This window comes from Thermobia domestica, chromosome 11, assembly GCF_964235325.1.
Source record: "Thermobia domestica chromosome 11, izTheDome1.hap1.1, whole genome shotgun sequence".
Lineage (NCBI taxonomy): Eukaryota > Metazoa > Arthropoda > Insecta > Zygentoma > Lepismatidae > Thermobia > Thermobia domestica.
This window is the reverse complement of record NC_137464.1, coordinates 78676070-78689876: the sequence shown is the minus strand read 5'-3', so window position 1 is coordinate 78689876 and position 13807 is coordinate 78676070. Positions and strand designations below refer to the sequence as shown.

Below are 13807 nucleotides of genomic sequence, written 5' to 3'. Positions count from 1 at the left end.
TAGTATCGTCTACCTCTTGTTAATGAGCTACAGGTGTTTCCCTCGGAGCAAAAGATGTTTTGAGAAAATCTTAAGGGAATTCATATCTCAAAACCTCTGCTATCTTTCGACAAGCCATCAGGTGCCAATAGTTGACAATTGAGATTTTTAGCTTTAATCTTGGAATTTTCCAGAATTAGTAAAGTTCCCACTGATGAAACGAGACGATATAGTTAATAGTTTTATCAAAACAGACAGGGTAAATAAATACATACAACCATTTCCTGAATTCCTGTAAGTGCTTTTTCATATTCACATTATCCATTACCACTCCTTTATCAGGGTAATATTCTGGCAATTGATTTTCAAGACCAAATCGTGAGAATCCATGCTTCTTTATCTCCAGTCATAAACACAGGACATCTGCCTCTCATTTGGGAGTATGAAAGAGTTAAAAAAAACTAACAAAACGTTATTTTGCGTGGCCAAGATACGCACGTAAATATTTCATTATCATCATAGGGTAAAGATTGCTTCAATGCTTCCAACTTCCAAGATAGACAGGTGGCCAACTTACAAAGTAATAAGTAACGAATGTCTTATGGGAAAATGCAGGTTCAAAACGAACCAGGCTAAGATGAGCAGGTGGCCAACTTAGAGAGGTGTTCAAGTTGACAGGTTTTACTGTATCTATTTTCATATTAACAACGCCAGGTAAATTAAGCTTAGGAAATATAAAATTTCTCTTTTAGTTACAGAAATGTTCGATACTGTTTTAGATATCACGAGTAAATAAATAAAGAACTTAAGTTTACATAAATCATTATTATTATCCAATAGCTGGAGCTTAAGATCGATTGTTTCGCAAGATTCCTGAAGCTTGAAACTACACAAAGCATTAAGATCTGATTGTATTCGGCACTACATTGATGATATTCCAATTTCCAAAGTAACTCTTTCTTGTGCAAACGCTATCTTCTTATGACGATATCTGAAAGGTACACTAGTGTCCAAAATTATTATCGCATGTCTATAAATGTGTTGTTGGAGGAATATAATTTGATAACGAATTCGACCGGTATTTCTTATAATGTTAGTATGTGTATAATCGGCAAAGACATGTATGTGGCAAATTTCATGTCAAAAGAGCAGTAAATAAGAACAATAAAACGAAACTAATTCTTTCTTGTCCATTTAGCAACATTTTGTTTTATTCATTCTAATTTTCGTATTTATGATTCTTTTTCTATGAAATTTACCACAAATATACATTTCCCGATTATAGACATAATATCAGTATTAAAAGTACCCTGCAAAATCATTATCAAATTATATTCTTACAAGGAGACAGTTATAGATATTCGACAATCATTTTGGACATGAGTGTACATGAGGAATACATAAAATTTCAACTTCTGTAGAGTAATTAATATTCAAAAATTAACATATCTGATTGAGTTGGTCGTTTTTACTCGATCTTGGAGCTTTTAGGTTAAATAAAGGAGCAGAGAAAAATATTACGGCAATTTATATTCAAGGGAACATTAATTTTTTGGGAGAGTTTATTCTAACAAATGTCTGTGCACTTGGAACGGTTTAGATATAAAATTTTATAAAAAAAAAAAAAAGTCTTTAAATTTTACTGTATCTATACAATTTAGTGGTATTGTACAGGGTGTCCAATATACAATTCAACCCGGAGTTTTGGATAGTAGAACCTTTAAACCGGAAGCGGTACACAAATAATGGCTATACCAAAATGAAACCTTGTTCATGCATATATTTCTAAACTAGGGAGCAACGATTGAAGTACACTAGGAACCACACAGCGTTGCCAGATGTAACCGAAGGTGTAAATCAATTTTTTTTTACAAGTCACGTGAATTGACTCATAACCCATATATAGGCTATATAGAGTCGTTAACTTTCAGTTTCTATAGTTGGAGTAGCTTGGAAACTATGGAATGGAAGAAAGAATGTTTCATTTCCACCGATAACTGATCGGATGAGGCCTCTGTAAGAAGTTACTAGGGAAAACGTGGTTTTCATAAATTAATATTCTGAATTGGTAACAGTGCTGATGTTTCAGTGCATCAAAAGGTGTGTTAAGGATCTGTCCACATTATGTAATTCCTGAAAACAATGAAAAAGAAACTTTGAAATTATCAAGATAAAATTTTTACTTACATGCACCCGGCAACATTGCTATTCATTACGAACTGAACTGTCAGTTCTACGGCAGATTCTGGAAGTGATCCCGTTTTGATTCAATGAATAACAGGGTTTTCGGGTGCAAATATCAAATCCTGCACTAAAGAAATAATTCTTTGACAAAGACTTAATAGCCTATTTTGAAAATTAACCTCCGCATATTAGTATTATTAAAACAGTTACTTAGCCATACCTTATGTTAACGGCGTGTTAACTTTCAATAAGTATACCAATAAAGCAATACGTAATCTATGAGATTTTCCCATTTTGACATGCTTTTCTTTAACGTACAGTGTGTTCAACCGTGTCTTCAAGCCTGGCAACCTTGTTTGAACTAATTCCCAAACATCATACAGTAATACGAATTTTGCATAGCAACATAAGTTGGGCGACAATACAATATTCCATTGTTACTATCATCCAAGCTTTCCCCTCCGGCTTTTCCCTTGCATAACGAGCGGAAATAAATAATCAGAGTTTCTTTCAGACATGTTTTTGGAGGGCTGTGCCCCCTGGAGCTCTGAGAGTGCTCTTCGGAGGACATCAAAATAATACGACTATAATATAATAATAATAATAAATAGAATAATACCCTGTGAAAATAATATATGCCCCCGAGTACTAAGTGAGCCATCCCTCCGGAACATTTTTTTCTGAAAGAAATACTGATCATAATACCTGCGTTTTTGAACTTCTGTGACTTCTGTGACTTAATATCAGAAGTGTGAAAATTTAATGTAAACTGTAGCTTAGGTATGTGGATGAAATTCTTCAATTCATATGTAATAATATATCGTTGTATGAGAACCAAGGGAACGTAACTCCAAGAATGGAATTTTCGTTTGGTTGGATTATGAACATAATTCTGAAAGCCCCACTTGGTGTTATTTTAGTGTTATTGAAGTTGACTTTCTCATTGACTTGTCCGCTATGTAATAACGTTTTCCCTCTCTCCTGTAAACCAACGGAAATCGAGTTACATTTCCCTGGTTCTCAGACGACGAATGGAAATATTGTGTACCTTAACATATACCAATAATGGAAAAAGAATGTCAGAATTGTATAGTATATTGAGTTACGTATCTTTATCTATATATTATTTTATAAAATAACCTCAATACTATGATATGCGTTATATAGCAATATATTAAAATCGAATATTGCATATGCTATGACTTATATATAAATAAAATATATAGTGCGAAACTTGTACTGTAAATGTTAAAAAATACTATGCAGAAACTTATAAACTCGATTCGTTGTATGCGGTTGTGCTAACCAGATGCTGTCACACTCATCCGATAAAGATCGTCTGTTTCCAGATCTCAGTTTACGAGGCTATTGCTTGAACATTTCTGTATTTCTACGTTTTCACAGTTTTTTGTAGGCGTCAGGCTTGCCAACTGTACGATAATTTATCGTTATATGTGATAATTTAAGTCTTAATACTATATACGATAATGCCCTTGCGATAATAGGTGAGTATACGATAATTTTAGAATGAACACTTTTTGGCAGTTTTTGAATGTGTAAATAAATTGTAGATGTGTAGTAAACAGTTATAAAACACACACACTGAGGTTTCTAAGTCACTCAAAGGCGCCGCTCCCAGGGGTCAAGGGAACCCCTCAAAGCTCATGTGGACCCCCTTACAGTATTTGTAAATTTATAATATTTGGCATAATTTGAATGCAATTTATTTTAAACATCCTCATATATGCTTTCTGCATCTGAATGATCAGTCGCCTCCAAATTTACAGAGAAATCGGCGCCCTTGCAGTAATCCCTGCTAAAAGTAAATCAGTAACGATTTGAGAATTGGCAAATGACCACCCTGCATCCATTCTTTAAATTCAATTACGATTACGAGAAATGAAAATATTAATGTTGTTCAGAGTGGTGATAATAAGGATATTTTTAAATAGTGCGGACAGTGGTGCTGATTTGGAGTTCGCAACTTAAGATTTCCAGATAAGTTTATTATATATTATTGCTATTATTAGTACTATTATACTTATTTCTGTAATTATCACGTGGATAACGAAGATACGATATTTTCTTTTGTAATATACGATAATTTTAAAGACGAAAATTAATAATTTTGCACTCTGACGTTGGCAACTGTTGGGCGTTGGACGAATATTAATGGGAGATTTGAAAGTTTTGAAATTTGGACTACTGACTTTTTTTTTTCGTTTTGTTCTTGACCCATTCGGGACAGGTGGTAACCTAGTAGGCCTCTATCATCATCAAGTTCCTGTGCGGATGGGCAGGAGTCGAGCTAAAACTCGACTCGAATCAAACTCGAATTTTGAGTCGAGACAAAGGTAGTTTTCTCGAGTCGAGTTCCGAGCCGAGTCACTGTTTTCGAGGTCGAGTTTGACAGATGGCTCGCTCGTTCAGCTCGTTTTAGCTCGTTTTTATATCATAACCTGATTAGACTGGAAAGCTAAAGCAATGAGAAATGTAAGCAGTAATGTGGAATATTTTTAGTGTTGCTCACTACAGGGGACACTATTCACAACTCCTCTCGTCTCGATAAGGAAACAACAATATATTTTTATAATGAGACAACCTCAGATGTTGTGAGTGACCACCAATATAAGTATATACTGTAGTTCTTACCATCAAGGCTGAGACCTGCACTGTCGAATTTTTGAGCCCAAGCACAAGCCCAGCCTGGGTAGTGATATTAACAGGCTCGGCTTGGTTCATCGGACCGAACAGCTCTAGCCGGCTCGGTTCGACTCGGCTTAACTGAGCCGATTACTCGAACTGGCTCGGTTGAGGTGAGCCATCTGATAAGTTGGATTCGGCTCGCGTGAGTCATCAGTTCGAGTCGGCTCGATTGCAAGACCTGTTGGCTCGACTCATTTCTCGGTTCGGCTCGATAGTGAGTGAGCTTTAAGCCTAGCCGCTTGATCCGTTGACAACCCTAAACCCGGGCCGAGGAGTTTCGAACATTTTTTGAGGTGTCTTATAACTTCCAAAAATGTTTGCCTCAAGCTCGAATTCTTGCTCCAACGGAACTCAAACCCAAAACCTTGTGAACAGTGTCATTGCCTCCTGAAGACTTCTTGACAATCGAGATCGGCAGTCAACTAGTTTTTACTATTATGATACAAACTGCATATCATTTATGGTTATATACGGTGTTGTTATAATATAAAGGTAACCAAGAAAGTTCTGTCGTTTTTTCATCTACCATTTTCGAATATCGATATGTCAGCTAAGACGTACCTGGAAGATCAAAAAATAGTCCCCATCAGCATCGATGACTTTCTGCTAACGTTCTGTAGGGCCATGGATCCATCGTGGTAGAATTTGGTGGGTCGTGAAGTGAAGAAGGTATCAAGTGCACTTTGCACCTCTACTAAGGATTTGAATTGGCGTCCTCTAAGGTGATAATCGAACGGTGCAATGTCCGGGGAGTATGACGGATGAAATAGTGTTTCCCATCCAAGGCGTACAATGGTGTCCCGGGTAATCCCTGCCACGTCGGGCTTAGCGCTGTCCTGTAACAGGAGGACTCTCTTGCGATTCAGAAATGCTGGCTTCAGAGTTTTGAGTTTTTCTTGAACACGGCTCAACTGCTAACAGTCACAGCTACATTGATGCTCTGACCAGCTGATAACAGTCCCCAATGTATGATGCCGCAAACAGTCCACCAAACACACAGAAGGTCCTTCTGGTGCAGTACTGGTTTCGGCTGTTTTGGAACAGGTTCAGGGGATGCTAACCAATGATCACGGTGGCACTGTGGAGCTACGTATAGGACCCACTTCTCATTACCCTTCTCATTATAGGACCCTCTCTACTCAACACCCTGTCCAGAAACGGCTCTTTCCTCAGACGAGACATCAAAGAAACACAGGTGTCTGCTCGCGTTGCCTTCTGGCCCGGAGTCAAATCATGTGGAACCATTGGACGCAACTTGTATTGCTTTTCAAGTCGATAGAGGTGCTACCGAATGGTTCCTCCATTCACACTAAATTTTAGTTCCAGTTCCTCATGTCTGCCACTGTTCGCCTCAATTGCTGCCTGAAAATCTTCATCTTGGACATGTGTTGGTCTTGCAGCACGTAGTGTACCTTCGAGTTTTTCGTCACCGTCCTTAAACTTGTTAAACCACAGCTGCACTGTCCGCATAGTCACGACACCCTCATCAAAGACCTGGCATATCTTCTGCTCCGCTGCAGCAGCGTTTGATCCCAGTTTGAACTCGTACATCTTACACGCCCTTATTACACTCAGTGAAGGTCCCATGTTCACTTGCACAAGTTCACGGTGTAACTGAACTGACACAACTAGGTACTATGTTGGATATACCCACACCAACAACTGACCTTCACCTTATCTCTATTCGCATTCATCTCACGGTGAGAGAGCCAATTGAACACAGACCTCAAGTAAAAGTGACAGAACTTTCTTGGTTATCTGAATAATAATAATAATAATAATAATAATAATAATAATAATAATAATAATAATAATAATAATAATAATAATAATAATAATAATAAGTTGTATTAGAAGTAGTATCGTTGATAAGTATATTGTCTATGTAGAATACTTGAAACTATACACAGGATTTTGCTCGCTTTGGCTCGACTCGACTCGAAACTCGACCAGAATTCAAGTCGAGTTTCGAGTCGAGTTGGAGTAAATTTTTCGAACTGAGTTCTCGAGTCGAGCTCAGAGATGTCTGTTTCGAGTCGAGTCGAGTTTCAAAGAAAACTTGCTCGAACTCGCTCGTGCCTATCCCTAAGTTCCTCGTTATTACATTAATAAGATGATGGTAGATGAAGTATAGCTCCGAATGATGAAAGTCTTAAATTTTAACTTTTGTTTCATTATTATATTGTCCAAATATAGGATATAACATTAACCAACTGATCATATTGGCCTGAACAATATGAGTGGCCCCGCGTAGCTTAGTCGCTAACGCTCTCGCCTTCGGTGGGAACCGTCCCGGGTTCAATTCCGGATGGGGGCACTCGGTCGAAAAAATGTGAAACGCTTTTTCACGCCAGCCTCTCTGAATGAGATTTTCCTGGGTTTTCCTCATTTTCACGAGACAAATGCCGAGGTGATACCTAACTTATAGGTCCCAGGCCACTTCCTTCCCTTTCCCCGGATAGTGTGCTCGCCGAGTGACGTTATCCCTCAAATGTAACAGGCTAAATCACCATCGATGCCGGAAGCCCACCAACCTAATTCTTAATCCTTCTAATCCTGAACAAAATGTGTTTGAGAGCACTTTCACGTGTGTATTTTTCGAGAAACTCGAGAAAAGCCATTTTTATGGCGTTAAAATAGTATGCCATGTTATTGGTTGCCAGTCTGATGCTATTGATAGGTTTTATTCGCCTCTAGAAGACTTTTATTCATTTTATATACACTATGAAAAGATATAGCGTGTTAAGCAGCAGATTTCCATTTCTTCTTGTTAGATTTTCTTATGATGCACACACCATTTTTTAAAATCAAAACTTAGATAGCAAACACTGAATCCATAAAATTAACTCTATGCAGTTTGTCAAATAGTTTATTTCCTTACTTTGAATCACTTACGACTGTCTAATAATTCAGGTTTATTAACTATATAACAAAGTTAAGTTATTATTTTGACCTCCAGATAAGACAAACAACTAGGGAAGAGTGAAAACAGTATTTAAAACGAACTTTAATAATAAAGCAAACCATTAATGCAAATGAATCGCTGATTTGAGAAACATCATAAGTCAATAATGTCAATATTGACTTAAGTCAATGTTTTGCGACGTTTATCAGCTCAGGAACACTTGTTCAAGCTCAATATTGAACGAACTATTAGCGTGACTTCTGACATATCGCAAACCAACGGTGTAGCTACACTTCAAGATTTAAAGCTGCATGTAAACTCATTTTCGGCACATCGCTGACTTATGACGTTTCTCAAATCGGCGATTCAAGTAATCAATAAAGTAAAAACAAATCATGCCTTCCACTAGGATCTCCAAGGAACTCTAACGATGCGTGTCTAAAGTTTCCATTTGTAGTTGAATCTGTCCAGTACGCGAAGCCATCATTTGACACACTGACACTGTTGGCTAAACCAGGCTTTACGTTGGATTTCCCAATTCGGGTGGATGCTGATACGAGCTCAGTCACATTACCTGTCATAAAGAGAACATCAAAGAAAACACAATATTGTTATTTTCATTTGGCTTCTTTCTACTCAAGATACAGTGAAAGTCATAAGTATTCGTACACCGACTGCAAACTATGAATAAATGCCTGTAGCTCTGATTTCCTTGGAGATAGAGCATTGAAACAAACGGCTCTGCATTCGCATTAAGAAAATGATTGTGCATGATTCAATACATTGATGTGTACCCTTTGGCCCTAATTACAGCTAGAAGGAGCTTCGGCATCGAGTGGGTCAAATGTCGGGAATCTTTGACTGTTATAGAAACTCATTCCTCTTCAAGTGCAGTTTGCAAAGAACGTTTACTCGTAATGCTGCGATTGCGGAGTTTCTTTTCGAGTCAGTACCATAATAATCAATCGGATTGAGGTCAGGCCATTGATGAGGAGTTGCCAGTTGCTTTGGCACATTGTATAGTAACCAGAGCCTTGTATTGTGTGCCGTATATTTGGAATCATTATCCTGTTGACATATAAAGTGGTCGTGCAGGCCCATTTGATCAGCACACAGGACGTAGATTTTTCTTCAAGATATCAGTATACGTATCCTGGTATATAATACCGTCGATAATTTTCAACTTTCGCATTCCCGAAGCACACATGCGCCTCCAAACTAGCACTTCTCCACCTCAATGCTTGACGGTTTGCTGCAGATATTTCGGGTTCATCTCTGCATTTGGTTCCCGCCACATTATTTTTCTACCGTCGGAACCAAACACATTAAATTTACTATCATCTGAGAATATCACTTTTTCTCAGAAAGCTTCATCTTTGTTCACATAAGCTTTCGCAAACCGGAGCCGCTTCTTCCTATTCATTTCGGAAGCAAAAAATTTCTTTCAAGCAACGCGCCCATTATAGCCTTGTTTATTTCACGCACGACGCACAGTGCCTTCCGAAACTAACATACCTGATTTGCCTGCTTCTGCCAGCATCTGTGGAGCACTGATTCTTGGGTTCTTCTTAATTTCATTCAGCAGTATGCGCTCACATCGTCCAAAGATCTTCCGTGGACGTCCACATCGCGGCATGTTTTTGACTGTGTTTGTTTCGCAGAAGCTATCTATGATTGGCTGCACGGTCGAATGTGGTCGTCCGATAACATCTTATATCTCCCGTACAAATTTGCAGTCAATGGTAGATCGTTATGAAGCCTTATAACTATTTTACTTTCTCCATCAGTTGTCTCCAGGGCCGCAACTAGGGGGGGGCAGAGGGGGCACGTGCCCCGGGCGCGTGGTTGGAGGGGGCGCCGGAAAGAAGATATATCAACTGTTTTAAAAATCGCACCCTTTCCCTTGAGGAACTTATTCTAGAGGTTAAAAGAAATCAAAAGTTTACTTGGCCTTTTCCATGGGACCTCTTTTCGTTGATTATATATATATATATATATGTACCGTGTTATGCAAAAGTGAACTAAGCGCCAAATTTTGAAAATCCACGTAAATGCGACGATTGGTTCCTGATAAGCATTAGAACGTTTTGCACAATCGAAAAGAGAGGAAAACCAACACCTTTCCAAAAAAAGAAACATAATTTCACCTTAGATTACGGCTACCTTAATGCTGGACATCAACCTTTAAACGTAATTTTCTTAAAAGTATGAAAGTGGCGCTTAGTTCGTTTTAGCATGACACGGTACATATATATATATATATATATATATATATATATATATATATATTTAGAGAGAGAGAGAGAGAGAGAGAGAGAGAGTCTCATCTAAATAGGTGTAATGTCATACATTAAAAACCTAATATTGCATGCATTTGTTCCCTTGGGCGACCACAGAGAATCCGCCCCCCCTTTCTTTTCCTACCACAAGGAGCTGTTTGTTTGTATAATTCCATTGAAAACAGCTCTGAAGTTTAAAACGCTGTTATCAATAGGGGCGGGGCGAAAAGTTCCCGATTTTTGTTGCTTGCTGGTGGTTTAAGAGTTTAGCTCAGACGCGCACCCTGCAATGTTACGCAATTGCTGTAATGTTTTTAAACTAGAGGGCAGTTTTGTGGCGGAAAAGATAATTTACACGCCTCGGTGTATTTAATTGTTTCTTGTACGCCTACCAAGAGATTTTGGGAGTGAAGGCTGTATGAAGCTTTATCTATTAGTTTTGCTTGAGAGCTTTTCGAGGCATTTTGAATTGTTATCTATCAGTCCAACTTATGCTTTATTATGCTTTATTGTTAATTTCAAACATTTTTTTACATTAATCGTGTATAATGTATAATATCTACTATACATTAAATAATCTAAATATCTTGATCTATTTATTAATATTTTATGAAGCAGTTTCTTTCATATTTAATGAACTTTCTAGTTAATGCACTGTAAAGAGAGATGCTTTGCTCGAATCAGTTTTTTCTATCACTTGTGTGCACCTTAGAGGTGCATATATACAGAAAGAGAAAGTATACAGAAAGGTGCCCAAAAGGTACAGAAAGTTCTCAAGTTCGAGAGGTACACATAACAATATAGTGTGGAGTTCTTGTGTGCTTCATTATTGATGGAAAGTTTTCTTCTTTTCTCCACATCAAAGGATTACACCGAAAAATTTACAGAAATAAAAATAAGCTTTTTATTGTTGCATTGTTATGTTCTCAATGATTTTGGATCGTAAATATTGGTTTTAAAAACATTTCTCATCAGAATTGGCATTTTGCAAACTCATTGACCATCTGATCAACACCCAAACTATAATGAAAAAACTTTGACGCTTTGGAACACCCGTGACATCAATAGTCGCGCGGGTTACAGATGTAGCCCATGAAACTTTAAAGCAGAATAACAATGAGATCCTTTCGATTTTACGTTTGACCACACCCTAAACACGCAGAATGATAGTTGATAGAAAGGTACACAGACACTCTTTGAGTTATCATCTTGAATTACTTTGCGGCAAGGAAAATAAAAACGCTGGGCTACAATTGTAGCCCGCGCGCGTATTGGAGGGTTAAAGTACTTAAAAATCGATATAACTGGTTTCATTAAGAATGTTATTTACAGTTGCAATCCATAAGTGATACTTTTCGACTAAACCTTGCGGGGGGCGCCGAATTATGTGTTTGCCCCGGGTGACAGAAACCCTAGTTGCGGGCCTGGTTGTCTCCGTCCCTTTTTGACCCATTACGTCTTCCGTCTTGAATAACTCTTTGAACTTGAATGATTTTCGCTCTCCTGTAATTGTATTTAGCTTTGCAAACCTCCAGAGGGCATTTTATGTCAACAACAGCTCGAACAGCTGGACGTTTTTGTCTTTAATTTCAGTGTACGAATACTTTTGACAGATCAAAACCATGTTCATTTTCGTTTCTTTTGCCATTATTTGTCTATGTTTTCGCACTCACGGAAAGTTAGTTTTGTAAATAATAAAAAAAACTTAATGGAGAATGCAGTACCGTTTGTTCCAATGCTCTATCTCCAACAAAGTCGGAGCTACAGGCATTTATTCACAGCTTGCAGCCGGTGTACGAATACTTATGACTTTAACTGTATGTCGTCAATAATTGTTGGGTTCTAGAATTAGTCAAACCATTAGACATTACATTCACTAAATAAAAATTATAGCTAATATTATTCACCTTTTAATATACTTATGTAAGCTTATTGTTTTCCTTTTCTGTGGTATTAATGAAAAATAATTTGATTGTTTTCCATTCTTCACTTGTTAGTCCTAATAATAAGTGGAAAACATGTCGGTCTCTACGTCACGCTAAGCATAATAACAAATAGTCACGTTAATCATAATAACAAATAGTCATACTACTCATAATAGCAAATACTCACGCTAATCATAATAACAAATACTCACGCTAATCATAATAACAAATAGTCACATTAATCATAATAACAAATAGTCATGCTAATCATAATAACTAGAGCAACCCACATTATGCTTTATTTTTTGTGTAATTATGCTTTATTTTTTTCAAATTATGCATTATTTCTAATTTCAATCATTGTTTTACCTGTATAACGTATAGTATTTACTAGGTGCATATGTACAGAAAGGGAAAGTAAAAGATGCCACCAAAAAGTACAGAAGGTGCTCAAGTTCAAGAGGTAAACATAACAATATAGTGTTAAGTTCTGTTCTAGTCATTGTTGGCGTAAAGTTTTCTTCTTCTCTTCTTTTTTTTTCTCCATATCAAAGGATTATACCGAAATGTTTACAGAAATAAAAATATGCTTTTCATTGTTGCATTGTTATGTTCTGAATGATTTTGCAATGTAAATATTGGTTTTAAAAAATATCAATACACAGTGGCGTATCAGGGGGGGTGGATATCGGGCTCAACCCCCCCCCCGAAATATTATTTTTAAATATGAGCAACTTCATTAAAATTTGTCGGCACACTAAAGGAAAGATATAAGCTTATTCACATGTTCTGCATAGCGCCTTTCGAAACAAAATCCTAAATACGCCACTGTTAATACAGTACGTTAAACTTGCAGTTAAACAGAATTTTCCAAGAATTGTGCTATATACATATTATAAGTTATGCTTTTCGTGATTCGAATGAGGCACAGTGAGCAGGGGTGACACAGTGATTCGATTGAGACACGTTAACCCACAGAAAAAAGAGACTTTGCGAATTTCCTTGACATAAATTGTTTATTTGTTGTGTGTGAGAGAGAGATAGAAGAGAAAGATACAAGACATGATAAGGAAACGTCAAGAAAGATGGATAGAGAGAGATATGTACGTATGTATGTTATGTATTGTATGTATGATTTGTAAATCATGCAATAACAAAGTTATTTCTTTCAGTTATGGTCAATAAAAAAGAAGAAAATAGAAATGAGGTAGTTAGCCAAAACTCAGGTCCAATAAAACCCACCGCTACCTAAATAGGGAAGGATAATACTGCAAGGGAGAGAGATCTGGAAAATAGGAGAGAGATTATTCAGAATGGGCAGTTGCGTCTGCCGATAAGACCAAATATTTGGCAAAGACAGGGGTAGTGGATTGAAAAAATAGAGAGAGAGAAAGAGGGACGAATATACATATGAAAACTACTTATCATTACTCTGTATGATGAAGACTGCATACATGGTTTATTCGGATTCTCGCCTTGTAACTTCTCCAACCAAAGTTGGTAGCGAATGTTTTATGAGAAAAAATATAGTACCTGATGGGATTCAAACCGACATTTTCCGTTTGAAAGTCTAGAACGGTACCAATACATCAACGGTTACTCTATCCGAAACATATTTAACAAAAAGTATAGTGTTTCTTCCTAAGAACATTAACATGAAAAGTGGATACTACAGATCAATTAAGTGTTTCGGATTGCCCTAGAGCCCCCATAGTTATTTGCCCTTTCCCAACCAAAATCATACAGGTGTTTGCTTCCACATTCTTACGGATTGCTCGTTTAGTATCAGAAGTTACTCTTCGATTCTTCACGATCACTTTGTGAATAAA

At 37.2% G+C, this 13807-nt stretch overlaps 1 protein-coding gene across 1 annotated transcript in view; it reads right to left on the bottom strand.

Annotated features, from left to right (window-relative positions):
• LOC145663605 (adipocyte plasma membrane-associated protein Hemomucin-like) overlaps positions 1–13807 on the bottom strand; it is a 68286-nt gene that overhangs the window by 16492 nt on the left and 37987 nt on the right. The window contains exon 5 of the mRNA XM_081729715.1: positions 8174–8348. Within this exon, the coding sequence (XP_081585841.1) occupies positions 8174–8348 (175 nt within the window). The remainder of the gene's footprint in view (positions 1–8173; positions 8349–13807) is intronic.